This window comes from Bos indicus, chromosome 14 (assembly GCF_029378745.1).
Source record: "Bos indicus isolate NIAB-ARS_2022 breed Sahiwal x Tharparkar chromosome 14, NIAB-ARS_B.indTharparkar_mat_pri_1.0, whole genome shotgun sequence".
In the NCBI taxonomy this organism is placed as follows: domain Eukaryota; kingdom Metazoa; phylum Chordata; class Mammalia; order Artiodactyla; family Bovidae; genus Bos; species Bos indicus.
In genome coordinates this window covers 629,604-655,508 of record NC_091773.1, presented here as the reverse complement: position 1 = coordinate 655,508, position 25,905 = coordinate 629,604, and the positions used below count along the sequence as shown (strand labels likewise).

Below are 25,905 nucleotides of genomic sequence, written 5' to 3'. Positions count from 1 at the left end.
TCCCTGGAGCAGCTGGGGGTGGGTGTGCTGGGGAAACTGACTGCTCGCTCCCCGAGGCCTACAACAGAGGGGGCAGCAACTCCAAGTCTCTCCTGAGGGATGGGCTCTGACCTTGGCCAAACTGAAGACCCCATTCTGTTCAACTATAGCCACGCCTTCCTCTTGAACAAAACAGAAAGTAGGAAACAAGGGTGCCTTTTTAATTGCAATCAAATATGCTGTCTGTGGTCAGTGCCCCCGAGCCCGGCCCAGAAGCTGTGGGTGGCTCGGTGTGCAGCCCAGAGCAGGCATGGGGCCCACTGCACGCTGGGGCTGGGGCCAGGCAGCTGAGCCACGCCACACCCCTTGGGTCCCCAAGCAGTGTCTCCTCTTCGGGGCCCAGCCTCCGGCGCCCAGGACAGGGGAGGTGGGGCAGAGGGCGAGGGGGCTCCCACCTTCGCACACACATGCAGACATCCCAGGGTTCGCTTCCGTCCCTTCTCCGCTGAGATGGGCAAGGGCGCGGTGCAGCCGCGGCCGTGGGCGTGGGCGGGGCCGCCTACTTTTGAATCTGGAACAGGAAGAGCCGCAGGTTGATGTTCTTGGCAGCCAGCAGCTTGTTGCACTCCACGGAGTCGACGATGGGCAGCGGCACGTAGTCCGTCTCGTTGCTCTCGTTGGTGAACACAAAGTGGTAGATGACGGGGCTGATCTTCACGTCGTCGTACGGGCCCTTGAGCAGCAGGAAGGAGCACTCCAGGGGCGCAGTGACCTTGCTCTTGAGCAGGAGCTGGAAGGAGAGGGTGCGCTTGCACGAAAGGTTGGGGTTGCGCTCCGAGTCGTTCACGCGTGCCTTCAGGACCCACGTCTGGTTCAGCACCGTGAACCGAGGCGTCTCATAGTACAGACGTGTGATGAAGTCGTCTGTGCGGTACGGCCGGAACTGGACCTCTGTGGAGACAGACAGGCCGGGGCCGGCGGTCAGAGGGGGCAGGGCCAGGGTGGCGCCTTCCCGGCCGGCCGAGGAGAAGGGCTCGGCCAGGGAGGAAGGCAACTTACCCGGACGCAGCAGCTCTACTTGTCACAAGGCAAATCAAACCCATTAGGGCAAACGAAGGCGCACGCAAGCTTTGGGGGAACAACTACAAACAGAAGTGACACTCGTTAGCGGCAGGGAACCCAGAGGCTTTGAGGGGAGAGTGGCCGGTGTGGCCGGACCCCCACTGGCCCCTCCTCTTCCCCCCGGGGCCCCGCAGGGCGAGCGGCCCCACCCAGGGGAGCCGGGGTAAGCAGACACACAGACAGGATGCAGTTCTGTGAAAAAGTGCACTTTATTGGTTCTGATACAGAGCTGCCAGAAAAGCCGGTAGCTGGGCTGGCACGTGGCCCCCGAGCCCACACTGGGCCTCAAGGCGCAGCCCCATTGAGGGCCCAGTCCTGGCTCTGCCAGCTGGCCGAAGGGCCCCTCAGTCAGCGGTGACTGCCGCCACACAGTCCTCACAGTAGAGCCCGTGGCCCCTGGCCGGCAAGTCCCTCTGCAGAGGTGGCCAATCCTCCCTTCCCGGCCACTGCCGCAGTCACGACGCCTCGGTCCACAGGGACTCTCCAGGCTGGGTGGTCTGGGACACGGTGCCCACCACGGCAGCCGAGGCTACGACTAACCAGAGCCATGGCCTTCTGCTGCTGAGGCCAAGCCCTCGGCTCCCTGGGCCTCCGCGGGCCCGCACGAAGCCAGGCCCGGCCCAGGCAGCACAGTCTGACTGCTGCCTGACTGCCCTTGACGTGGAGCTGGCCGCCGGGCGTGAGCTCCAGCGAGCACAGGCTTCCTGCCATCCTCTGTCTAGAGCGAGCTCTGGCCTGACTCCTGCTCCCCAGAGTGTCCAAATGCAGTGGTGGTGACCAGGAGAGCCCAGGAGATCCAGCGGGCCTGGGCGCAGTCCAGCCTGCCCATCCCTGGGCATCCACTCCCGGCTCTGCGGTTTGAGTCGGGCCCCCTCAGCTCGCTCTGGAGCCCCAGCCCTGCCCATCTTCTCACTGGCCTCAGGAAGCCTGTGGCCACTGCAGTAACTGCCTTTTGGCAGGACCCGATGTGATGACTGCTCTTCTTGCCCCTGGCTCCGCAGGGCAGGCCCTCAGCTCCCAGAGCCCCCCAGACACACCCACCTTCCAGTGAGAATCCACCAGTCCTAAGGCCGTGCAGCCCCCCGCAGTGAGGACACCACTTTGCCGGGGTCACAGGACCAGGGTGGGGACGCCAGGGAGAGGGGCCTCTGCAGAGCCATGCAAGGGCCCCCAGGGTCCTATCTGGCCCCCCTGCTCAGCCTCCAGCCCTCTTCCCCGAGGCATCCTCCCATGCACCAGGAGCTCATCCAGAGCCTAGCCACCGGGTGCATCTGCCCTGGCTCCTGGCTGCCGGCCCCGCCCCAGCCTGTGTGGGGTGCAGCAGGCGGCAGGGCGCCTCACCTGTGTAGCCGATCTTTTCAAAGCTGAGCAGGCTGAAGATGCTGTTGTAGAGCTGCATCTCCTTGCGGTGGCTTTGGTCCATCTCATCCAGGATCTCCATCAGCTCGTTCCCTGTCTTGGTTGGGTGGGCACACGCGGCTTCGTGCACCGTCAGCTCGTGGAAAGGGCCGTGCCACGGGCAGCCGATGCGCTTGTACTTGCACTGCGTCACCCTGGGGAGGCGGTGAGCACTGCGGTCACACCCTGCCTATGCAAGGCGGCCGTGCCAGGGGTCCTCCCAAGGGGTGCGTCCACCCAGCCCTTCTCATTTGAACTGCTCCCTGAAGGACAAATACCCCATGTGTTGGCCCCGAGAAGGGGTCAGAGCTCGGGAGGGCCTAGGAAGGAGCAGGGCATGTGTGAATTGTGGGTGTGCACACCACCTACACCCACCGGGGTGGGCCCTCCACGAAAGTCCTAAGCCCTGCATGGCTCCGCTCCAGGGAGGCTCAGTGGCCTGGCTCCCTAGGGGATTGTGGAGCCAGTGCCCCCTTACACCACGATCCCAGAGCCCTTGGGCTGGCCACACTCTACTGGCCCAGGACCACCAAGGACAGGCTTCAAGGAAGAAGTCACCACACGGCCACAAGAACTCTGGAGGGCCAGGGTGACTCCAGAGGCTGCCAGGTGAGGATCTAAGCCCTGTCTGTGGGGCCTGCCTGCCCTAGCAGCTTCCCGCTGACCCCGCCCTGCCAGGGCCTGGAGGCAGGCGGGCCAGCTGGTCCAGACGCTCACCTGTCCTGGCACTCCTCTTTCTGGTGCCTCTCCAGGATGGAGCGGGGGAACTGGCACAGGCAGAAGCCACACTCAGAGGGCAGCTCGCTCACGGCCTTCTCCACGGCCAGGTTGCGGCAGCAGAGGCTCTTACTGATCTCACAACGACAGTTGGGGCACGTGGCCTGCTCCTCCTTCAGCCGGGCATCTGCTAGTAGGTGGATAAAACAGCCAGCGCACATCAAGTGACCGTTAGTACACTGCGGAGAAGGAAAGGGAGATGAAGCTCACGGACCTGCGGGACCAGGCAGAGGCGCACCCGCCCCATGGCCGGCCCCTCCCAGGGCTGCAGCTGCAGGGGCCACAGGCAGGCAGCGGTCTGAGAAGCACAGGTCTGGCCTCCGGAGCCCGCACGGCCCCGTGGGGAGGGCGGGTCTCGAGGTGGCCCTCGCCGCCAGCAGAGCCTGACTCGGGGACGCCTGGAGCACACGTGCTCTCGGCGAGCTTCCCACCCTTGGCAGGTGTGCCCTCACCCAGGCCCCGCCACACTGGCCTCCTGGGCCGGCACAGGTGGCAAGGCAGTTGCCACCCCCCCAAGGGGCTGGATCCCACCAGTGGCTTTCTTAATGGCTGGCAGCACAGCCCGGGCAGATGGGGAGACCCTTGGCACGGGCTGGGCACAGGGGCAGCGCGTGTCTGCAGGGGGTTGCTGGCTTTCAGCCTTGGAGCCGGCCCCTCCCTTTCTGAGCCTGTGGATCCAAGGCCCAAACGCTGCGGTTGTCCACCTCCCCTCCAGCCTGGGGGCCTGGTGTGTGGACAGCAGGCTGCCGGCTCAGCTCCCTCATTGAGGGAGGGTGCTCCACACATCCCCAGAGCACCCACTTGATGCCACTGACACACTTGGGCTATGGGCTCGGGTCTGCAGGGACTCACAGGGTTGGGTTAGAAGAGGCCCACAAGGGAACCAGTGGTGCAGGAGCAGACGAGCCATGTCCTCTGGGGCACACTGGGTGGTCGCTGAGCCTGGGAGGGAGTGTGGTGCCCCCGCTCTGGGCACCCACCTCCCCCGCAAGACGCCCAGGGCAGAGGATGAGCAGGCGGACAGTGCGCCCACCAGCTCCCCTGGGGCCCAGGACCCTTCTGCAAGTGGGATGCAATGCAATTGAGACGATCGGGGCTACTGCCAGGCCAGGCCCGCAAAAGGTGGGTCCTCAGTGAACACCAGCCTCCACCCCACCGCTCCAGGGTCCGGGCACGGAGCTGAGGGCTGCAGGAGGCCGAGTGGGCTCTCAGCACCGACAGGCCACGCTTGGGGTCTAGTGGGTGAGGGGACTACGTGCTGAAGGCTGACTGGGGGCCAGAGACAAAGGCCTCAGACACAGAACTCAGGTCCACACAAGTGCCCTAGATCAGCTGCACTCAAATCTCAATTTCTAAGTCAGGTGAAAGATTAAAGTGTGTGAGATGAGGGGGGAGCCTGGCAGGGTCTGCTCTGGACATGCGGGCTAGCTGAGGGTGGAGGTGAGGCTGGTGCCAAGAACAGTCAGGGCAGAAAAGGAATCTGTTCTGTCCACCCCCCGAGTCGTGGAGAAGCCAGAGAGGTCTGAGTGCAGAGGACAGTGGAGGACCAGGCACCACAGGCTGCTGCCGCCCGCCCAGGTCGGGTGTGTTCTCCAAGCCCCCGCGCAGGTGGGCCCGAGGGCCTGGCTGCACCAAGCCACATCCACAGAGAGAGTCACTGTGACCTCCAGAGGCAGAAAGGCGAGCAGGACCTGCTAACCTGACCGCTGACTCACGGGAGGAAGTGCCAGGCAAGGCAGCACCACACCTGCCCAGCACCCCAGGGAGGGAGCCGGCCGGACGCTGGGACCCCAGGGCCTGGGACCCCACACTACTTTGTGCGGCCAACGTTAGTTCTAGATGCCCTCAGGCAGGGCCCGAGGGTCTGGGTGGAGAGCAACAGCTGCTGCTGGGCCCGGCCCAGCTGGCTTTTCTGGTCTCTGGTGGTCCAGCCAGGATGTGGGCCTGAGGGCAAGAGACTCGGGATGGGGTCCAGGGACCCCGTGAGGGATGCGAGGCTGCCCAGTGTGTGACTGCTCACTCCTGGCCCTGCCCTGAAAGTCCACTGCTTGGGAGAAAATGGGGTGACCTGCAGGCCTCCCCTCAGAACCTGGGGGTTGCAGGAGCAACCCTGTTCCAGGCCAGCTTCTGTCCGGCCTCCCGGAGCCTCCAGACCTAACACAGGCACCAGCCGTCTCCTGGCCTCTGGGGAGACACGGTGACGGCCCCTCCAGCCCTAAGAGCTCAGTTCTCGGATCGAACACAGCGAAGGGCTGAGGGGCAAGCAAATATCCACAGCTAGTCCCTTATCGGCCACCCAAGGGACACTCTCTGGGGGGGCAACAGGTGACCTGCCTGCGGGTCTGTCTGCAATCACCACACTCGAGCCCTCCCCACATCCAGGACCCCCTGGACCCCCGACCAAGACCCAACTCTGCACACAGGCCTGGCCGAGGCAGCGGGCCTCTTGCCCAGCCAGAAGTTGGGCTTCAGAGGGCTCAGCCCAGTACTGGTTGTGCGCCAAGCCTCTGATGGACAGCACCAGCCAGGGCAGGCCAGAGTGCCCCACACAACTGCCAGGGCCAAGCCCCTGAGAGCATGGGCCCGCCACGGAGCAGCTCCTGCCGCACCCAGCCTGGGCTGCTTGCCCACCACCTGCCAGGAAGACCTGAGAGACAGGAAGGATTGGGCAGGGGGCTCCAGGCTGGCCAGACCCCACAGGCCACCGGCAGGACGACCACAGACTGGCCACCTCCCTTTCTGGGCCTCATTTTCTCAAGCACATAAGGCAAAGGGACTTCCCTGGAGACCCAGTGGTTAAGACTCTGTGCTTCCACTGCAGGGGGCACAGGTGTGATCCCTGGTCAGGGAACTAGATCCCACAAGTTTGCTCCACCCACCCCCCCCCCCAAAAAAACCTGCAATGAGAACACGCGGGTCTTACCATGTGCAGCAGAGGTACGGCAGCACCACACGAGGGCACAGAACTAACTGCCACCGCCAGCGGGCCTCTGCACACCCCTGCCCAGGAGCCTCAGGAAGGGCTCCAGGCACAAGCCTGCCTCAACAAAGGCCCTCCCTCCCACTGGGTTCTTCAGTCAAGTCCCTCTGCAACAGCCCTGAAGGGGGCATTTGCACCTGCCCCCGAGGTCATCACCTGGCCAGTGCACCTAGGCCGTGCAGGTCAGGCCTCTGCTTGAACCACTTTTCCCTGGGGCAGCTGGAAGCTGTGTCTGCACTCCTGAGGAAAAGCCCTGGGCTCTGGGCCTTGGGACAAACACAGATCTTACAAAGTGCCCTCAGTACTTGATCAAGTCCTTGATCAGTAGGTCTTACAGCCCGGAGTGCATGGTCCCCTCAAACCCTGGGGTGCCCCCTAAACGCCACTGCTTACCAGTAAAGGCAGGCTCAGAACCCAGACTCACGGGACCAGCCCGCCCTCCAAGCACAGTGGAGGCACTAACCATCTACGTGCCCCTCAGCCCAGCTGGAGCCGAACCCCCACCCTGTCACCTGGCCCAGTAGGGCCTCACGGCACCCCACACCCTTGCACCCTCTGTCCAACGTCTCCTTGACTTCTTTCGTCAAGAGACGCAGAAGGCCCCTTCTCAGGGCAAGCCAGGACTCCAACCTTCCCCCAGGTTTCGGGGCTGAAGCTCTGGGCCAGCAGCCCGACTCCCCACCCCAAGGCTCGGGGACCTGGGCGGGGACCAAGAGTCCTGCCTGGACCAAACGTTAACTAAAGTGACAGCCAGCTCAAGCAAGCACAACTTCTCGTGGCCACAGACTGGCTCTTCCCCTGGTGTGGATGGCTAAGCAGACAGGTTCTCAAAGCGGGAGCCGGCAGTTTCGGCATTAGGGAAGAGGACCCCCAGCCACGCGGGTGGGCAGCCCCGTGGGAGACCCCTGAACATCACCACGAACAGAGTCTGTGGCACCAGGCAGGTGGACAGGTGCTGAGGCGGGGCACTCACAGGATCCCCAAGGCAGGTGCCCACGCTGGCCAGGACCTGGGCAGAGATGGAGCCACCCCTGCCTCAGGCCTCTCACCCACACGACCGCCCACCAGGTGGCCAAGGCCCTGGGCTGACCTGAGGCCTGCTGGGGACAGAAGGCACAGCAGCACGGCCTCAACCCTCCCCCGGGGCAGACGGTGCCACTGGCCGGGCAGGTGGGGCGGGAAAGGCATCCCGCAGCAGGGAGAGGACGGCCTTGGCCCGGGGTGCTGCCTCAGCAGGGCCCGCGGGAGTGGGAGGGGAAAGGACTGAAGAGGGCCCCCAGGCAGAAGGGGCACCAGAGGAAAGGGCTGGAGGGGGCTCAGGCCTGAGGCAGTGGACCAGGCACCAGGCCAGCTGGCGCCACAGCCTGTGACAGAGGCCCCAGCTCCTCCACCCTCACGGGGGCACAGGCGCTCTCCTGGCTGAGAACCGAGTCGGGGTGGCAGAGCCTCTTGGGCCTGTACTTCAGAGGCTGGTCTGCGGCTCAGAGCCTTCGCTGACATCAGCGGGGTCAGGGACAAGTCTGCCTTGCGTGAAGGGCTGCGGGCGAGCCCGGACGGGGGTCAAGAATCAGATGAGGGGGCAGCACCCCAGGCCCACATGCTGAAGCTGTGTTTCCCCCGAAGATGGCAGAGGAGCCGGGTCACAGTGCCCTGGGGCCCCAGAACTGCATGCAGAACAGGCGCAGCACCACTGCCCGCCGCGCCCAGCGCAGAGCTCCTATCCTCTGTCCCGGCTGCACCCCTGACCGCCTACCCCTACCTGGCTGCCCGCTGCTGTGCCTATCCGAGAGCCTGGAAAGCAGCTGCACACCTTGTCAGGCCAGGCACCAGGGATGCATCTAACACCCACATAAGAACAGCAAAACCAGCACCTGCCGTACCAGCTGCAATCCTGACCTGACCCAACCTAACAAAGGCCATGGTGAGAACCAGTTGCATGAGCGCCCTGGTCTGACTCCACAGCAAGAGTCCCAACCCAGGTGGTGTGGCAGACTGGATGTGGGCAAGGGTTTCCAATCAGGGACAGGTGACCAAGCCCAGGCATGCCACCGTGTCTGCTCTCGGCACTACCCAGGCTTCCCCAGAGGCACGGAGGTAGGAGCTGGCAGCCAGAGAGCAAGCTCTCGAGTTGTGTGCCCAGCCACATCCAGAGGCCTATGCAGACACCCCAGCACCAGGCACTGCACGAGGGCTCAGCATGGTCACTGGCTCTTCTCCTCACCCCCAGAACTGGGCACCAACTGCAACAGCCCTCAGATGCATGGCACGGCTGGTGCCGGCCCCAAGCCATGTATCCTGGTGGGGTCAGGCTAAATGTTGCCTGTAGCAACAGAGAGCAAAATATACCACAACACCAGAGGCAAGTGCACCAGACAGCCCATCAGTGTAACTCACCAAGACGGCCAGCAGAAGTGGAGAGGCTGAACCCAGGCCAGGAAGACACAGCAAGCAGTGGGCCCCAACCAGGGACACGCAGAGAGCTCTGCGTCCACTCATTTCAAGGTAGTACATGCAGGACCCATGCCATCCTTGCCCAGATCCTCCCAGGAGAAAATGGCGCAGGGCTCCAGGTCCATTTCAACCTCTCCCCCATCAATGACCCCATCCGGGGTGGCTGTGAAGGTGACCTGGAATACTACTTGCAGCAAGGAGCGACCAAGAAGCCTTCCCTCGGGGCCCCACTCACCCCAGGCTCCAGTGTGGGAACGGCTGGGCATCCACATCAGGGGCCCCCATTCCACAGCAAGACTTCAGGGAGCCAAAGTGAGTTCTGACCTGTTGCGGGGCTCTGACCAACTCTTCCAGAGCCAATGGCTCTCCCACTGACCACATGCTCTAAAGCTTTCTCAAGCCTCTAGAGATGAGAGGAAATTCACTCCCTGCCAACGCCCGGTGTCACTGGGGAAGGATGGAGGTGGGGCAGACGGCCAGCGCCAGCACCATCCGTGGCTCTCCTTGCTCAGTAGGCCCATTCCTGGGGAAGCACTGAGCAGAGCCCACGAGGTCATGGGCAAGGCCACAGCCCACGTGGCCACAGTGCCTTCACCCTTCATCAGAGCTGCTCAGCCGCCTGCCTCCAGCCGGGCCAGGACAGACCTCAGCTCCCGGCACAGTGTGGGCCGGTTTGAACCAGCCAGGCTCAGAGGCCCGGTCACCAGAAGCTCTGGCCAGAGGCAGAAATGCAGCTGTCTCTGCTGAGTGGACCAAGAGCCGGCACTGCATGGTCTGTTCTGATGCCAGGTCCAGCTCCAGCCCACTCACATGAGGGAAGACGAGGCACCCCCAAATTCCCCTGGGACTTCGCACCACTGACTTGGTCTCCCACTGTCTCAATTAAGGCCCAGGGAAAAGTCCTTCTGGAAGAATCAAAAGGTCATGGGCAACCAAAAGGGGTAAGAGGAAGGACAGGTCCTCAGGCGCACCCCGAAGCCTGAGGGAGTTATGAGACGCACTACCGCCATTTGTACTGAGCCAGGAGGCCTGTGGTACCCGTGAGCTAGGACCTCTGGCCAGGAGCTTCCCAAAACCCAGGAAAGTGAGTCGAAAACCAGTGTCCTCTCCCCCACCAATGCCTCCTCTTTCGTCTCTCCATCATCCAGGCACACTGGGGTCGTCCCCAGCAGCCTCCTGCCAGAGCAGGAAGGAGCCGGAGATCCAGAGGCTGGGAAATCCACACTAGCCCTGCACTGTCTAGCACAAAAATGACCTTCTCACCACAGCCCCCAGGTTGAGCACAAGCAGGGGGACAAGGCCTCATCAGTCATGTCCAGCTCCTGTAAATGCAAACAAAGGTGACAAGAGCTCCTCAAAGCAGTTGGGGGAGGGAAATCAGAGATGGGGGTTGGCGTGGACAGACAGACAGCAGAGAGAGCAGAACACTGCACAGTGACCCTGGGACCAGAGTGTGACCCTGTCGCTGGGTGGTGCATGAATATGATCCCCCAGGGTCCAGTACCCTCTCTGGTAGGCCTGAGCTGGTTAAGGATTCGGAGTCCAGCCACTAGGCTGCCTCTTCATGTATAAAGAAAGCCAACAGACCTCCTGGAGCGCCAGTAGCCTAGGAAGCCAGGCCTGGTGTGGGTGACGAGGGACGGGGCAGGAGCCCAGTCTGAGGCAAAGCAAGCCCAGAAGGTGCTGGGCTGGGCTGGGGAAGGGGCCCAGACTGTGGGGCTTGAGGTAGGCAGTTCATCCATACCAGGAGTGAGGGTACGGGTGGGGGAAGGCAAGACGTGAGCCCTTCCCTTCTCAAAGTTTTTCCAGAAATAAATAACAAGGGGAAGGGGATTTTTCCACTGCAAAGGGTAAAGGGATACAGGACGAGCATGAGGACAAGTTTGGGCGGCGGCGGCGGGGGGCGGGGGGTGTCTGCAAAGAAAGTGACAAGAACTCTTGAGGAAGAGCCAAGACCAGGGGCTCCTAGAGCCCAGGGAGCTCAGGGCTTCGGGGAGCAGGCCGGGAAGTGGAGAGGAGCCCACATCTGTCACCAGCTTTCTCTGGGGTCAGTTTGAAGGTGGGCTGGGGAGTGCTGAAGAGAAGAGAACAGGAGAAGCGGGAAAGAGAAGGGGCGTCTAAGTGGGACACAAGAGGTTCCCATCAGGGTATAAGAGCAGGAGAAAAAAAGGGGTTCCGAACAGGAAACAAAAAAGTTGCCAGAGAACGAGAAAGGAGCTTCCGAACAGGCGCCAGAGTCCCACTTCTGGGCCCCAGGGCTCCGGCCTGGCCTCCGAGGAGACGCGGTGCCGGGGGGGCCGGCCGCGGCGGGGCTGGAGCCGAGCCGGGTCGGGGTCGGGCCGGCGGCCCTACCTGGTACACGGAGGCCTTGGGCAGGTCCAGGCAGACCGTGCAGCACAGAACCGAGTAGAGCCGCTCCTCCAGCTTCCCGCTGCCCGCCGCCGCCGCCGCTGCTGCCGCCTCGGCTGCCTCGGCCGCCCGTAGCCGCTTCTTGGGCGGCGCGTCGGGGTCGCCCGCCGCCTCCTGCAGCTGCCGGGCGCCGGCCAGGCCCGCCTCGTCTGGGAGCCCGGGCCCCGCCGCCTCACCCAGCGCCGCCGCCGCCGCCGGCCCCGCGGCCGCCCCGGGCCCGGCCCCGACCCCGACTCCGGCCCCGGCCCCGGCCCCGACCCCGACCCCGGCCGGCACGGAGCCGGCTGGCCCAGCGGCCGGGCCGCCTCCGCCAGCCTCCTCGGCGCCGGACATCGCGGCCGGCCGGCCCGGCGGGCGGGTGCCGGCGCGCTCCCGCGGCTGGAGGTTAGGGGCGCCGCGCGCTCCCTCTGCCCTCTAGCCGCCGCCGAGACCCCGCAGCCCCGCTCCCTATGCCGCCGCCTCAGTGGGTCTGGCCCGCGCGTAGCCCCGCAGCCGCCGCGGCCACCGACCCCGGCGCGGTCGCCATCTTTGTTTTTGCTGCGCTCTCCCCCACCTTCCACCGCCGCCTACGCCCCCTCGTTCTCCCAGTCACGTGAGCTGCGTGAGGCCAATGGGAGGGCCTCTCGGGCGAGACTGCGAGTCGTCCAGAGCCAATAGGCGCGCGAGGACCCGCCCCTGCAGAAGGTGGGCGGGGTCCCGGGCGACCAGCTGAAGGGTGCTCACCCCGGCGGGGAAGTCCTGGCGTACAATACCTGGTGAGCAAGGTACTTCCTGCCACTCCAGGTCCGGACCACACGCCTTGGGTGCCCAGGCAAGGAGGGCAACCTTGGACTCCCAAGTCTACATGTCTGCGCCTTTGTCCCCAGACACCCAGGCTTGAGTGCGCGGGGCTCTAGCCTAGCTCACCGGAGCGAGAAACTGCCGGCTACTTCTCCCTCTCCGCCCAATCCCGTCTCCTAACCCGGGCGTTCGGAGCTGCAGAGCGGTCTAATAAGGAAAGCGAGGGTCTTAGGAAATCAGGACTTGCCCTGCACAGGCCGAAGGGCAAACGGGTAGAGGTTGAGTCAGCCCTGGGAGGGGATGTACATTTCTGTGAACAGCTGTGGGCTTCGTTTGCCTTCATCCCAGCCGGCGGCCAGTGAAGGTCACTGCCTCAGAGGACCACCAGCCAGACCTTGCAAAGATATTCATAACTCCATCGTGTCCCAGGAGAGCAAGGGCTCCTGTATCTTCTCAGTCCAGGGGCCCTCCTGACAACAGGGCCGTCAGGCCAAGTTGAGAGAGACCCCCAGAGTTGGTCCTGCACATTGCCTTTTTTGCTCAGGAAAACCAGTTGCTGCCCTGGGAGCCTTAGGAAGTTCACTGCAGGACTCCTCAATCTGGCTAAAGAAGAGGCAGAGTCCATATTCCTGCTAAATCCCTCAGGTTTATTGGAGACCAAGCCTCTCTCTGGATCCACAACCATGGCCTGCCCAAAATCAAGTCTGAGAACGTGCCTGGGACCCGGTCCCCCTCATTTTGGTTTTGGGCAAGTCCTCACACTGAGCCAGAGAGGGAGATAGTCAATCTGCAGAAAGCTGGCTTTGGGAAGGAGAGTCTATCACTAGCGGGAAGGTGGTAGCTGGGCAGAAGCTTCGCCTTGTGGTCTCCAGCCATCACTCCCACTGTAGGCGCTGTGTGTGCAGGGCCCGGTGGTAGGCCCAGCTGCCCCCTGCCAGGGCCCAGCGACAGATGTCCTCCTTCGGCAGCAGCAGCATGAGTCTGTCCTCCTCCAGCCGGCTCAGAAGACCTGCAGCACCCAGCATCACACCCCCCCACATTCCATAAGAGTTGGTTGTGAAAACGGCCACAATGAGGATGGTCACTGCGACCACCAGCACCACTGCCTGACCAGCCACAGAGCGGCCCTCAGCACCAAGGTGGTCACCAGCCACTGCCAGCACCATGCCTCCTCCCAGAAGCAGGTTGGCAGAGGAGCAGTCCCCATTCACCCAGTGGAAATCGAATGCCAAAAGGGGCAGGCCAATGACAGTGGCCACCCAGGCTCCAGCAAGACAGTCTTCATCTGTGCCCAGCCCTGAAGCCAGCATGGTGGCGGTGGCCAGGGCCTGGAGCAAGAAACCAGCAGCGGCCCCTCGATTTGCCTGTCAACACAGGAAAGGAAATGTGGGGAAAAGGGGTCAGGACCTCCCTTTAAGCAGGGGAGGGTCTGGGAGTCTCAGGGAAGCCTGGCCCACACACTAACCTCCCACCACCCTCTAGGAATTTGGGAGTAGGCTACGCCCCTGCCCCGCCCCAATGTACTCACCTGGGCAGTGCTCAGGGCTGCGTGTAGAGACACTGCTCCCAGCGCCAGGTGGGACAGGGCGGAACTCCACTCGCCCCCTGGCCTGGGGGTCATGACACCTCAGGCGGTAGTGAGTTTAAGGGGACAGGAAAGGGATCCTCAACTTGAGAAGAATGTAGAAGCCGGCGACGGGGAGCCCTAAGGGTGTTTCTTCAGGAGTCCCAGGTTCCAGAGTCCCATTTCTAAATATTGTTATAGGCTCATCCGAAACTCGCGGGAGCCCTGACGCCACAACCTTGGGGAAGAATGGCCTAAATAGGCCGGGAAGGGAAAATGCGGTGAGGAGCCAGGGCTGGGTGGGCGTTATTTCTGGCGTCCTGGAACCCAAGTCAGGGTGCAGGGCCCTGCGCTCGGGGAGGCACCGTCCTCGGAACCCGGTCGGGAAAGAGCGACAGCCCAGCACTCAGGCCGCTGACCACGACGCAGCGGCGAGCTGGAGGCCCAAACCAGCCCACCGTACCGCCCTCGGGCTGCTGCTCCGCCTCTCGCACCCGGCCTGCGGCTTCCGAGCGCCGACCAACGAGAAGAGCGGCGGCTAGAGCGGCTGGGGGGGGCGGGGCCAGGGAGCCTGGCCCCGGGGAGAGATGGGGCCAGATGGACGTGAGAGATGGGCGGGGCTGGGAGGAGGTGGGTCTCAGCTTGGGATGGGACGCGCAAGTCCATGGTTTGCGAGGAGGGAAGGGGCTCGAGGAAGGAGCGGTGAAGGGAGGGCCGGTGAGGTGGGGTTGAAGGAAGGGGCGGTGAGGGGAGGGGGCTGAGGAAGGGGCGGTGAGGGGAGGAGGCGGAGGAAGGGGCGGTGAGGGGAGGGGCTTTATGGGCGGGGCTGAGGAGGGGCGGGGGCGGGGCTGAGGGGCGGGGGGCGGGGCCTGGAAAGGGCCGAGGACAGGCCTTGAGGGGAGGGGCCGAGCAGGAGGTTCGCGGATAGGGAGGTTGGATGCTTGCGGGTAGCAGCCTCTGAGGGTTGGCGCCGCGCGCGGTCCTCCGCCGAGGACTGGTAGGGATGCTGGAAGAGGGTGCGGGGCTGCGCCGAGGGGGCGGCCGCCGGAGCATGCGCGCGGGCTCTGCCGCGGGCGGGCGCGGTGTCGGCGCGGGGACGCGGGGCGGCGTGAAGCCGGGCCCTCTGCCGCCCCGCGCTCCCATGTACGCCTTCTACTCGCTGCTCATCTACATCTTCTACAGTCTCTTCCGCAGGGATGGCGGGGCCGCGGCGGCCGCCGACGCTGAAAACCCCGCCCAGGTGAGCGGGGGAGCGCTCAGCTCGGCCGGCTACCTTCTTCCCGAGAACGGTTCGCAGGTCCCAGGGCGTTGACGCGGGGGAGGGCCCGTACCGAAGACCCCGTCTCTGGTGTTGGAGGCTGAGAGACTGGAGCCAGCCACCGGGCTAAGTCCCCGGAGGCAGGGACCCCACGGGCTGCCTGGCCTCTCCTCAGGGCCTCTCCCCCGCTGCCTCCCTAGAGCGCCCGCTGTAAGCCCGGGAGTCGCCGCCGCGCCTACCAGCCATCCGCTGAGCTGTGGACCGAGCTGACCGGCCTGGTCGGTACGTACTGTTGGTGCATCGGGAACGCTGCTGAGAGATACAGGGAGGGACCTGGCAGGCGTCGGCTGGTGGCCTGGCGTCCGACACAAGACCCAGCGCGCCTCCCCATCCTGCTTCCTGGCCTCGCAGGCTCTTCGGAGGCCGAGGATGGGTCGGGAGGGGGAGCCGAGCGCTGTCCGGCAGAGGTCTCTCTGGAAGAGGCTCTCGTGCGTCTTGCCGAGTTCCTCTCAGTCCAGCTGGGGGCGGAAGAGAGCTTTGGGACTCCTTCAGACCTGAGCAAGGTGAGCAGTTGAAACTCTTCCAGCTACTTGTTCTGCTTCCCCAGGTCCTCTGATCACCATCCATCCCTGTTTTTCCTACACCCGGCCCCCATTCTTCTCCACTTTGATACCTGTTTCTTTCCCAGCCCGGTGATGTTCCCCCACTGTTGACAGTGACTGGTCAACTCTTGGCTCTCCTGGCATGGATTCGAAGTCCCAGGGGCAGGCAGGCCCTGTCCCAGGGGACGCAGCCTGTCTCAGGGGTGCAGCACCCTCCTCCTGCTGGTGCGTAAGGAGTAGTGAGCTGAAGAGGGAGTCTGTCCAGGGGTTGACGCCCCCCAGAACCTGAGCGGCCAGATGTGAGGTGCCCTCTTTCAGGCCACAGAGCTCTTCTGTTCTAATTGGATCCACCCCACCCCAGGATCCCCATTGCAAGAAGAAAGCCCTTCCCTTTCACCAAGGGGCGAGGCCCAGGGACAGCAGCCTCCTCAGCTGGAGGAGGACCAGAGGGCTTGGCAGCGGCTGGAACAGCTCATCCTTGGACAGGTGAGGAGTCCAGAGCAGCTGGGACCTGGGCATCTGGGAAGGGCTGGGAGTCTGGGAGGGGACTGGAAGGTGGTGTTCCACCCTGTGTCCCTCCCTCCTTTCCAGCTGGAAGAGCTGAAGCAGCAGCTGGAACATCAGGAGGAGGAGCTGGGTCAGCTGCGCCTGGGAGTGGTGAGGCTGCTGGATGGGGGCTGGACGAAGGACCCAAGAGGGTACCAGCCTCCAGGTGAGTCCTGAGGGCTTCCTTCTCTCCCAGGGAGCAACAGACTCAGAGAAAAGGGTTCAGCATCTGACTCTGGAGAACAAAGCGCTGAAACAGAGCTTGAGCCTTACTCGGGACCTCCTGCTGCACTGGGGCCCTGCCCCCCACACCAGGGCCCCCCAGGTATCCTGCTTCTCAGCTGCGACCATCCCTGTAGCCTGGGGCTCCCACACAACTTGTCTCCAGCAGCACTGCCCGTGATTTCTCAGGACTCACGCTCTGACCCTTCAGACCTGGGCCCAGACTGTGGGCAGCAAGTGCACGGCAGCCCTGTTCAGGAATAGGACGCTGGGACCTTCCTGGTGCTCCTGGGGCTGAGCCTCTGCACTCCTCATGCAGGAGGCCCGGTTCCATCCCTGGGCAGGGAATTAGATCCCACGTGCCTCAACTAAGAGTTTGAATGCTGCAACTGAAGATCCCACACAGCCTAATAAATGCTTTTTAAAAAGGGGTGGGGGGTGGGGTGGTGGGACTTGAGAATCCCCTCAGTTCACTCCAAGGCTCCTCCCAGTGGCTGACCCCAGGGGAGCAGAAGGACTTGGGGAAAGGACCCATGCATGGAATTGGGAGGCACGGATGTGTGACCAATTTTACAACCCTCTCAACTTTCTCATCTGTAAAATGGGGCAGCTGGAATGCACCCCCTTGCACCTCCCACTCCCCTTGCAGGAGGAGGCAGAAGCCCTGCTGGAGCTCCGGAGGCGGCTTCAAGAAGCCCAAGACACCACAGAAGCCCTCCGAGTCCAGGTGGGCACTGGGCCCAGGGGCTGGGAAGTCTGGGGCTCTGGGAAGGGGGTGTCTGAGGCAGAGCCTGGTAAGTGCCTGTTTCCTCAGTGACAGGGGTGGGGTTGGGTGGGGGCAGCTAGGGGTGCAGGAGGTGCAGCTGCAGGGCCTTCAGGGGGCCCTCCGGCAGCTCCAGCAGGAGACTGAGCAGAACTGCAGGAGGGAGCTGCAGCAGATGCGAGGGCAGCTGGCAGGTAAGCTCCGGGGCTGTGGAGCTCATGGCGAGGTGTGGCGTCTGGCCTCCCCTCACCATAGCCTCCCCCGCAGGACTTCATGCTCGCATGGCCAGCTTGCGTCAGGGCTGTGGGGACCTCCGGGGACTCGTCAGCACCTTTACCCAGAGCTGCCAGGGTTCTCTGAGTGAAGCCCAGGGACAGGTCAGGACCGCTTGCTCCCTCCCTCGCACTTGCTCTCTGGCAGCCTTTTCACTGGCCTTCCCTTGGGGAGCCCCTGTCCCCGCCTCCTTTCCACTCCCAGGGTGTTGTCTGCTCTGATGGAGACCAGGGGCTCTGGAGCCAGAGTGACTGTGTCCTGTGCAGACTGGGGTGACAGTGGATGTCTCACATGGTTGCCAGGAGCCACCATTCTCCTCAGGTCCCTGAGCTCCATCCCAGGTCACTGAGAGATCACTCCCGCCCTCTGGGGCCTGAAGCCACAGAAAGCGGTAGATCACTGCAGCTGGGCTGCGTAGTAGATCCTGCCCTCAGCACAGCATCCCCCAGCTGTTTCCACTGCCTCCCCTCCCTGTGCCGGCCCCTCCCTCACGTCTCTGTCCCCCCAGGTTTCCTGGGCTCTAGGGGCACTGTCAGCTGACGGGGCTGGGAGTCAACTCGCAGAGGCGCGGCAGGGGCCTCTGCCTGGATGCTCAGGGCGGCTGCTGGAGCTCAAGGGTACAGCAGGTTTGGGGAGCAAAGGGCTGGAGTGGCAGAGGTTGGGGACGTGGAGGCTCTTCACACTTCAGGACCTAGGAGGCAGCTCTGGACCTGATCTCCACCCCAGGAAACATCCGTGTGCTGTGTCGGCTGAGGCCAGGGACACCCTCCAGCCTGGTGAGCTTAGAGCCCGGCCCGGGTGGCACTGTTACCACCTGCTATCGAGGGCACCAGCGTCGCTTCCGCCTAGACTGGGTCTTCCCTCCGCACGCCAGCCAAGAGGAGGTGATGCTCCACCCTTGGATCTGTGTTGACTGTCTCTCAGATCCCCTGGAGTCCTGAGGAGGCGCCTGTCTGTCCGCCCTCCTAGGAGAGAGGGTGGCTGGACTCCAGCAAGGAAGGGAGGGAGCCGGGGGGCCTAGGAGCAGGGCTGGCATCCTAGCTGGGCACTTGCTTTCCTCCCAGGGTTTTTCCTTTGCATCTGGCCACCAAGCTCTTGGGGCCTCCCTGGTGGCTCAGACGGTAAAGAGTCTGCCTGCAATGAGGGAGACCCGGGTTCGATTCCTGGGTTGGGAAGATCCCCTAGAGAAAGAAATGGCAATTCACTTTAGCACTTTTGCCTGGAAAATCCCACGGACAGGGGAGCCTGATAGGCTACAGTCCACGGGGTCACAAAGAGTTGGACACGACTGAGTGACTTCACTTTCACCAAGCTCTTGCAGGCCGGGGAAGACAAATTATGGCTTAAAGGAAGATTAACATTTTCAAAAGTAACTTTGTGCCAGGAGAGCATGCTTGAGGTGACAGTCCCGCAGGGCTGCAGGGCCCGGCTGGGGCCCTGCTGTGCCCGGGGACCTCTGTCCCCCAGGCTTCTCTGGCTGTCCACTCCCCTGGCCCAGCGTTCAGACTGACCCGCTCTGAGAGGGGTACCCCTCCTTGCTTTGTGGTTGGGGGAGTGGGGAGCACAGGTGAGCTTCCAGCACCTGAGCTCTCCCAATGCCCTGCTCAGATGCTGCCCTCCTCCCCTTTGCTGCCGGACCCAGGGAGCTGGAAAGCAGAGGCTTAAGTCCCAGCGCCCGCCACCTTGCTTCCCACACACCCTCTCCAGTGCGCACACACTGTGCAGCTGGAGCTTCCCTAGCTCAGGAACAAGGCTGAGAGCTGGGAGGGTGAGGTGAGAGGCAGAGCTGTCAGAGATCAGACTGTGGTGGCCTCACAGGGACAGACTGGTGAGAGTGCCTGGCAGGTGGCCAGGGCTCCCTCTTTCACTTTCGGGGTCCCCACAGCTGTTTGCCACCTACCTCCATTTACCCCCACACCACCCCTACCCTGTCTTCAGCCTCCATGCCCGCTGCAGCCCTGGATAGGGGCCCCTTTGTGCATTGTCTTCCAGGTGGACAGGGCCCTCCGGTTCTAGAGGAAAGAGTTAAAGGCATCTGGCACTGAGCCCCCATCTCTGCAGGAGCACCTCCAGTGCTCCTTTCTAGCCACGGAGTCTGAGCCACCTCACTGGCTATTCTGGGTTCTGCTTTAGTGTCTGGCAATCAACATTTCAGACAGCACCGGCTCCCTACTCAGTTAGGCTTTCATGCCTCTGGGCATGGAAGCTGACCTTGTCATTGCTCAGGAGGCTGCTGCTGGTGTCCAGCTGTGAGCAGGATGCCAAGTCCCAGCTCCATGTCCCCTTCACCTGCTTCTGTGCACCTGCCCAGGGACGGCTTCAGGATCCTGGCTGCTGCCACCCCCCAGCCATGGGCCCTCTGGGTTCATCCTTCATGTGGCACGTGCTGCACTAGCCCTCTTTCCTCGTTATCACTTAATCCTCACAACAGGTGCCACTACAGTCCCCACCTTGCAGAGGAAAAGATGAGTGATTTGCCTCCAATCCCACCTGGGGTTTGAACCTGGCCATCGAGCCCAGGGTCTGGACCCTTGACTGCTACACCCCCAAGTCTCCCAAGCAGTCAGTCATCAGGACTCTATTACTCTGTTCCCGCTATTTGTCATGTTCCTTCCCTCTTTGGCTGGCAAATTCTTGCAAATGCCACCTTGTCCAGGGAGCCTCCTCTGTCTGTTGGGAGATCCTCGCTTCCCCTACGTTCCCCTAAAGCCAGTCTCCTCCCAGGGGAATCAAGTTATGGTCAAGTTCTCTTACCTCAGGCTTAGGGCCCTTCCAAACCCCTTGCACCCCTAGGTCTTCAGGGAGCTGGAGTCTGCTGTGCTGTCCTGCCTCGGGGGCTACAGTGTCTGCATTTTCACCTACGGTCAGACAGGGACGGGGAAGACCTACAGCATGGAGGTGGGAAAGGATGCAGTTGGGGAGCTCCGGAGCCAGGGGCTGGGATGTGAGCTTGCTGAGGCACCCCATGCCATCCCCAGGGGCCGCCTGAGGACCCCGGCATCGCTCCTAGGGCACTGCAGTCACTGTTCCAGGAGATGGGCACAGGCGGGCAGCACCGTGTAACCCTCAGCATGGTGGAGATCTACAACGAGGCTGTCAGGTCAGGGGCACCTGGTGCCTCCTGCCTTGCCCCCAGCCCCAACCTCTTCTGTCTCCACCCCCCAGAACCCCCAACGGAGCCCTGCCCTTTTTCACCAGGGACCTCCTTGCCCCAGGGCCTCCCCAGCGCCTGGCAGTGAGGCAGGGCCCAGCAGGCCAGGGGGGAATCCAGGTGGCTGGCCTCACCCACTGGGACGTGCCCAACCTGGAGTCTCTGCACCAGGTGAGGCTGCCCAGTGGGGCCCTGCAGTCCTCCAAGCCCCCGCCCTGTACCCGCACCGGGGGCGCGGGACCCGCTACAGGCCAGCCCTTGTCCGCCCGTCCTGCAGATGCTGAGCCTGGGGAGGAGCAACCGGGCCACCGCTGCCACCGCCATGAACCAGCGCAGCTCTCGCTCGCACGCCCTGGTCACGCTGACACTGCGCACAGCGTCCCCATCGCGCGGTCCCGGCACCGCAGGTACCTCGGCGCCTGAGCCCTGCGGGGGCCTCGCTGCACCCACGCCGGGCCTCCGTCCACGCCGGGCTCGCTCGCTCCTGCAGGCACGCTACACCTCGTCGACCTGGCGGGGTCCGAGCGCGCCTGGAAGGCGGGGACGGCCGGAACGTCGCAGGAAGACCGGGACGGCGCCCAGCGTCTACGGGAGGCTCGGACCATCAACCGCTCGCTGCTGGCACTGGGAGGCGTGATGGCCGCGCTGCGGGCCCGCCGGCCCCACGTGCCCTTCCGCGACTCGCAGCTCACGCGCCTGCTGCAGCCGGCGCTGGGTCCAGGCGCCACGGTGGTGCTGCTCCTGCAGGTGGGCGGGACGGCCGGCGGGGAGGGTGGTCATTTGCATGCCAGGTACCGCCCACCAGGGCACGCCCACCAGCGCAGCTACCCGCAGATCTCCACGCGGCCCGAGGATCTCGGCGAGACAGTGTGCTCGCTCAAGTTCGCCGAGCGTGTGGGCCGAGTGGAGCTGGGGCCGGCCAGGCCCCGCAGGGCCCCCCGCTCCGGGACGCCCTCCTCCCTGAGCACCGACACACCACTCTCCGGGACCCCCTGCACCCCGACGCCGTCGCCCGGCAGCCCTCCAAGCCCCGGCCTAGACAGCGGCTCCAGCTCGGCCCTGGCACCACCGGAGGACCTGCCTTCCTAGTCCTGCCCAAGGAGCCTGGGTCACATCTCTGCGGGCAGAGGCAGCAAAATCCCTATTCCCTCATGACTTCCTTGACCTCTGGGGGCTGCTGCCCCCCAGACTGCCAGAACCCACCCTCCTCTCCCACCCTGAAGGAGTGCTCCGCCTGGGGTAATTATCACACTACCCCCCCCCCCCCGCCCCCCTTATCACCATCTGCTGTTATCGTAGCGCACAGCAGGGGATCCCAGGGCCGCAGAGGCAGACCGCGGCCAAGTGGTCACCAGAGTCACTATCCCATCAGACTTGCGTTGAAATGTTTTCTATTCCTTTACTGTTACCGCCCCACCTCCATCACCAAAGCCAAGTAGGGTCTCCATTCTCAATCCCCTTCCCCCCCAAGGTGCTTCCTCTTTCCCAGGCAACAGCTGAGGGAGGACAGGGCTTTAGGCTGGAGCCCCATTAGGTTTTCCCTCCCCCAGCCGGAGCCAGGGAGGGGAGGTGACAGCTGGTGATGGATGGACAGATGGACGGAGAGCTGGAGAAGGTGGGACCAGGAAGGGGAAAGGAAGGGCTACTCCAGGCAGAGCCCTGCTCCATCCAGCCTTGCCTCTAGGGGTAGGAGAGGTACAACTAACCATCGGGCCGGGTGATGCCCTGCTGGGCCATAGCTCTTCTGGGGCAGCCAATAAACATGTGGACTCTCAACGTGGCTGGTGCCTCTGTCTCAGGCTGCCAGAGTCACACAGACGTTGGTTTCTCCTCAACAAGCCTAAGGGTGGCAGAGGAAAGCAGTCCCTGCCCTGGGAGCATCACAGGCCATACCAGGAGAGTAGCCAGCCTGGGGTGGGGGTAGCCAGGTCTCGGGGGTGGCTAACCCACACGTCATAGATGCTTTTGTTGGGTGGCACCCCCTGGAAGAGAGTATCTAGATCCCAGAGCAGCCTTGTGGGGCCATGGGTTTCAGGGGCCACCCCCCAATAGCCTGTGCTGGTGGAGGGAGGGCACCGGGGGCAGGAGGTGGGTGGCAGTGGGGCCAAAGGCATCACCACATTGGGAGTGTAAATGGGCAAGTAGGAGGTGGGCAGCTGCCCCCACAGCGAGGCCCTGTGACCTCCACCAGAGAGAACCCCGGGGTCTGGGGTGCCCTGCAGTAAGTGGAGAGGCCAGGCCCTGGGCTCAGGGGACAGGACGGAGGGCTTGCTGTTTTCCCCCTGGGAAGTCTTCCCCTCTGCCCTGATGGGCCTTGGGAGGGGGCAGACGGGCCACAAAGGCTTCTCAGAGGGCGGGGGTGCAGCAGGCACCTCTCCCTCCCCTGAGCGCTGTGAGCCTGACCGTCTGGGGCTGCTCCGCGGCGTCTCCTCCCCGGAGTCCCCTAGCAGAGACTTGATGCTGAAGCCCTCGCAGGGCGGCGACTGGGGACTGGGCGGCTGGTAGGGTCGGCCGTGCAGCACGTAGGGGCCGAGATCCTTGGCGAAGGCTCCCCTCGCGCCCCTGCTCTGCCAGCGCCGGCACAGGGCCGTGTTCTGCAGCCGCAGCGCTTCGGCCGGGATCAGGCTCACGTCGACCGCCCAGAAGTTGCCCTTGGCCTGGGGCTTCGCGGGATCCTTGGGCACCTGGTGGGGGAGGGGAGCAGGCTTGGGTGGGGCCGCACGACCCCGGATATCAGGATTTCCGCCGGCGTCCGGCTCCCAGGCTCCGACCCTCGCCCTGCCCTACCTTGCGGAAGCACCGGTTGGAGGAGAGGTTGTGGCGGATGGAGTCTTTCCAGCCTTCGTAATCGTCCCTGAAGAAGGGGAACGCGGCCTGGACCTGACGGATGATCTGAAACCATCGGGTGGGCGGTGGGCGCCGTGAGCCAGGGCGCGCGGGCGGGGGCAACGCTGTCCCTCCCCTCGTCACTGCGTGGCCTGCCTCGCCAGGAAGGGGTCTACCCGAGCACTTTAGCTCTCTCCCTGGGTGCCCAGGCCGGGACTGGCCCCCCTGGTATGGCTGGGGACGGCCAGGTCGGGGTGGAGGCCGGAGCCTGGGCCTCAGGCCATTGGAGGACGCGTAGGGACACAGGTCCGATCACCGAGTGCGAGGGAGAGCGGGCGGGGGTCCTCTCACCTGGGCCAGCTTCAGCCTGCGGGAGGGTGCAGCCTGGATCACAAGGGCGATCATGGCCAAGTAGGTGTAGGGGGGCTTGTCATGCCGCAGGTATCTCTTCTTCCTCCTCTTGGGGGGCTGGGAGGGCGAATCCCCCTCAGGGAGACCCAGGCCGGGGTTGCTGCAGGGCCCCATGCAGGGGAAGCAGGAAACGTGGGCAGGGGCCCAGCCGGGCAGTGGGCGCTGGGCACGGGGTAGTGTGGTAGTGTGGGGAGGTAGAGCTGGGACCTGAGGCCAGGCGGGGGCTGGCGGGCCAAGCCCTTTATCATTCGGATGGAAGGGGGAGGGGAGGGGAGGCAGAAATACGCGATGGGGGAGGGGAGCGTGCTGAGGGCAGCCACAATTAGCAGGTTTCGGTTAATCTGGAAGGGAGGGAAAGGGCAGGGAAGATTCCAGTGGGGGCTGTGGCCGGCCACCCAGGCCCCATTCCTCACCCCTGGGCTGCCTTGGGCACCCCCCTAGAGCTGGAAAGAAAAGTCTGTGGAAGGGGCTTATGACACACACTTTATCCCACCCAGATCTCAGGCTCACATTTAACAGAGGAGTGACTGGTCCAAGATGAGCTGCCAAGAAGGGGTGGGTCCTGCCCAGAGTTCAAGGCCAAGCAGCTAGCAGGACTTGGATGGTGGTCTGGGAGGGCTTCCTGGAGGAAACCTCATAAATAAGAGACAGATACAGTTGACTCAAGGGATTTTCCCACAGGCTGCTGCAGGGCCCCAGGGGGCTCCCCAGGTCCTGGAGGCCACTTTCCCTCCCTTCTTGGTGCTGGTCAACAGTAGGTCCTCACTGTGCACTCACTCTGCACCTTAGTGGCCCTGGGACAGCTGGACCTCCATGGCCTGAGAGAACTTCCTGGAAGCACGTTTGTCTTTCTACCCCTCTTCTGGGCCTGTGGGTCCAGACCCTTTGGAAGTTTTCCATTGGAGGAGGTCAATTGGTCCTCTGGGGCACTCAGGCAGTGCCCCTGGGTGGGTGTGCGTGGAGAAGCAGGCCTTCTAGCCGTATGGGTTTACTGGCTACATCTTGGGGCCATGCCTTGAGAATACATCCCTGTGGATCATGGTCCCTACCCAGGGGAGCCTGGGAGGACCACTTGGCATCACCCTAGGCAGGAGTGAGGACAGCTGTGTTATGTGTGGGTACACAGGACTTCCCAGTGCCCTGTAGCTTACTCTAGAAGGAGGGAGATGCTCCCCAGGCTGGCGGGGTCTGGCCTGAGTGGAGAAGGGGCACTCTGGGACGAGTGGAGGGTGAGCCCCATGAAGCCTGTGGTGCCAGCACCCCCTGCTCAGGCCTGGCTAGAGCCTCTAAGTGCTTTAGCAGACACAGGGCCTGGCCCAAAGGTGTGGCCCTGGAAAAGTGTGTTTGGCAGCAACCCTGAGACATGGTTCTCCTGGTCCCAGACCCTTCTGTCCCCTCACCTCCTCCCTGGCCCGATCTGTGGCTCTGCCTCTCAAGTGCTCTGTAGCTGTGTACCCTGCTCTGTATGCTACCCCAAAGCCTGGTCCCCCCCGCCCATGAGGACTGGGCAAGTTTGCACAAGGGATTTATCAGGCCCAGGACACCAGCAGTGGTGGGGTGTTGCTATTAGAACCCCCAGACCCGAGGGAAGCCATGAAAGCACAGGGACACACTTTGTATCACTTTACTCAAGATTTTTCTCGGGCAGCAGCAGCACTCCCCCTGCCCAGTCCGCCCCCAATTATACCCTTAGAGGGCTGAAAATCTGGAGCAGACAGTGGATGTGCGGCTCTCACTGAGGTGCTGAGAGAAGGGATGGGTGATGGGTGCTCTGGAGGAGGAAGCCTGGGGCTGAGATGATGATGTTGGGGTGCTACATTGCTACCTCCATTATCAGATTCTTCATATTTCATCTGGCTTCCTCTGGACTCCCATGTCACTTCTTCAAGTCCTGTTCGTTTCCAGGGCTCTAGCTGAGAGGTTCTTGTGTCCCCTAGCCCAGTCAGTTATTGAGAGGTCTTTTTCTCCAACAGGTCTAAGGCACCGCTTTTCCTCCACTGTCCCTTCCTTGCTTCCAGGATAAAGCCCAGCTCTTGGTTTGGCGTTCAAGGTTCCTCACGTCCTGCCTACTCATCGGTGACTGTACATACCCCACAGAGCGAGCCCCACCCTCCTAAACCACCACCTCAACTGTTCCCACCTTGGCGCATGCTCTCCCCCAGTAATGCCCCTGCTTTGTCGAGTGAACTCGGACCCTTCCTTAAAAGATCAGCCTAATCAGACGACCTCCCTCCTGGTAAACTTGTGACTACTTGCGCTTCTCGCCCCGGCAGGCCCTCTCTTTGCCAGTAGGCCATCACCGCCCCCTGCCCACGCGGCGGTCCGCAACCTCCTCAGTAGCTCTGGGCAAGCCCCGCCCCCGCGCGGCGGTTTCCGGTCCTGGGGCGCTCAGG

General features: G+C 63.4%; 3 protein-coding genes across 20 annotated transcripts; 1 reads left to right on the top strand and 2 right to left on the bottom strand.

Annotated features, from left to right (window-relative positions):
• Positions 1-179: 179 nt before the first annotated feature.
• Positions 180-14,170, bottom strand: ZFTRAF1 (zinc finger TRAF-type containing 1). 5 transcript variants are annotated; one of them, XM_070802230.1, is made up of 5 exons: positions 11,060-11,618; positions 3,217-3,455; positions 2,443-2,654; positions 1,039-1,121; positions 791-930 (listed from the first exon to the last, which is right to left on the bottom strand). In XM_070802230.1, exons 1-4 carry the CDS (start codon positions 11,447-11,449, stop codon positions 1,054-1,056), a joined length of 909 nt encoding a protein of 302 aa, XP_070658331.1. In that variant the 5' UTR covers positions 11,450-11,618; the 3' UTR covers positions 791-930; positions 1,039-1,053. The 5 variants fall into 5 exon arrangements, with proteins under 5 accessions (XP_070658334.1, XP_070658330.1, XP_070658332.1 ...); XM_070802233.1 differs by lacking the exons at positions 1,039-1,121; positions 11,060-11,618 and adding an exon at positions 13,425-13,957 and having other exon boundaries at positions 180-930; XM_070802229.1 differs by lacking the exon at positions 1,039-1,121 and having other exon boundaries at positions 180-930; positions 11,060-11,611.
• A 357-nt stretch (positions 14,171-14,527) lies between these two features.
• On the top strand, positions 14,528-22,051 carry KIFC2 (kinesin family member C2). 14 transcript variants are annotated; one of them, XM_019973568.2, is made up of 18 exons: positions 14,532-14,700; positions 14,919-15,000; positions 15,130-15,281; positions 15,407-15,545; positions 15,682-15,806; positions 15,912-15,977; positions 16,063-16,191; positions 16,738-16,815; positions 16,931-17,045; positions 17,119-17,228; positions 17,633-17,741; positions 17,851-18,008; positions 19,918-20,022; positions 20,103-20,224; positions 20,323-20,446; positions 20,553-20,682; positions 20,766-21,022; positions 21,110-21,524. In XM_019973568.2, exons 1-18 carry the CDS (start codon positions 14,602-14,604, stop codon positions 21,362-21,364), a joined length of 2,355 nt encoding a protein of 784 aa, XP_019829127.2. In that variant the 5' UTR covers positions 14,532-14,601; the 3' UTR covers positions 21,365-21,524. The 14 variants fall into 14 exon arrangements, with proteins under 14 accessions (XP_070658308.1, XP_070658307.1, XP_070658306.1 ...); XM_019973566.2 differs by having other exon boundaries at positions 14,530-14,700; positions 14,919-15,281; positions 17,633-17,750; XM_019973563.2 differs by having other exon boundaries at positions 14,529-14,700; positions 14,919-15,281; positions 17,633-17,750; positions 20,766-21,524.
• Positions 22,052-22,131: 80 nt separating this feature from the next.
• Positions 22,132-25,898, bottom strand: FOXH1 (forkhead box H1). Its single transcript, XM_019973701.2, has 4 exons — positions 25,338-25,898; positions 23,453-24,145; positions 23,063-23,167; positions 22,132-22,959 (listed from the first exon to the last, which is right to left on the bottom strand). Exons 2-4 carry the CDS (start codon positions 23,624-23,626, stop codon positions 22,156-22,158), a joined length of 1,083 nt encoding a protein of 360 aa, XP_019829260.1. The 5' UTR covers positions 23,627-24,145; positions 25,338-25,898; the 3' UTR covers positions 22,132-22,155.
• Positions 25,899-25,905: the final 7 nt, after the last annotated feature.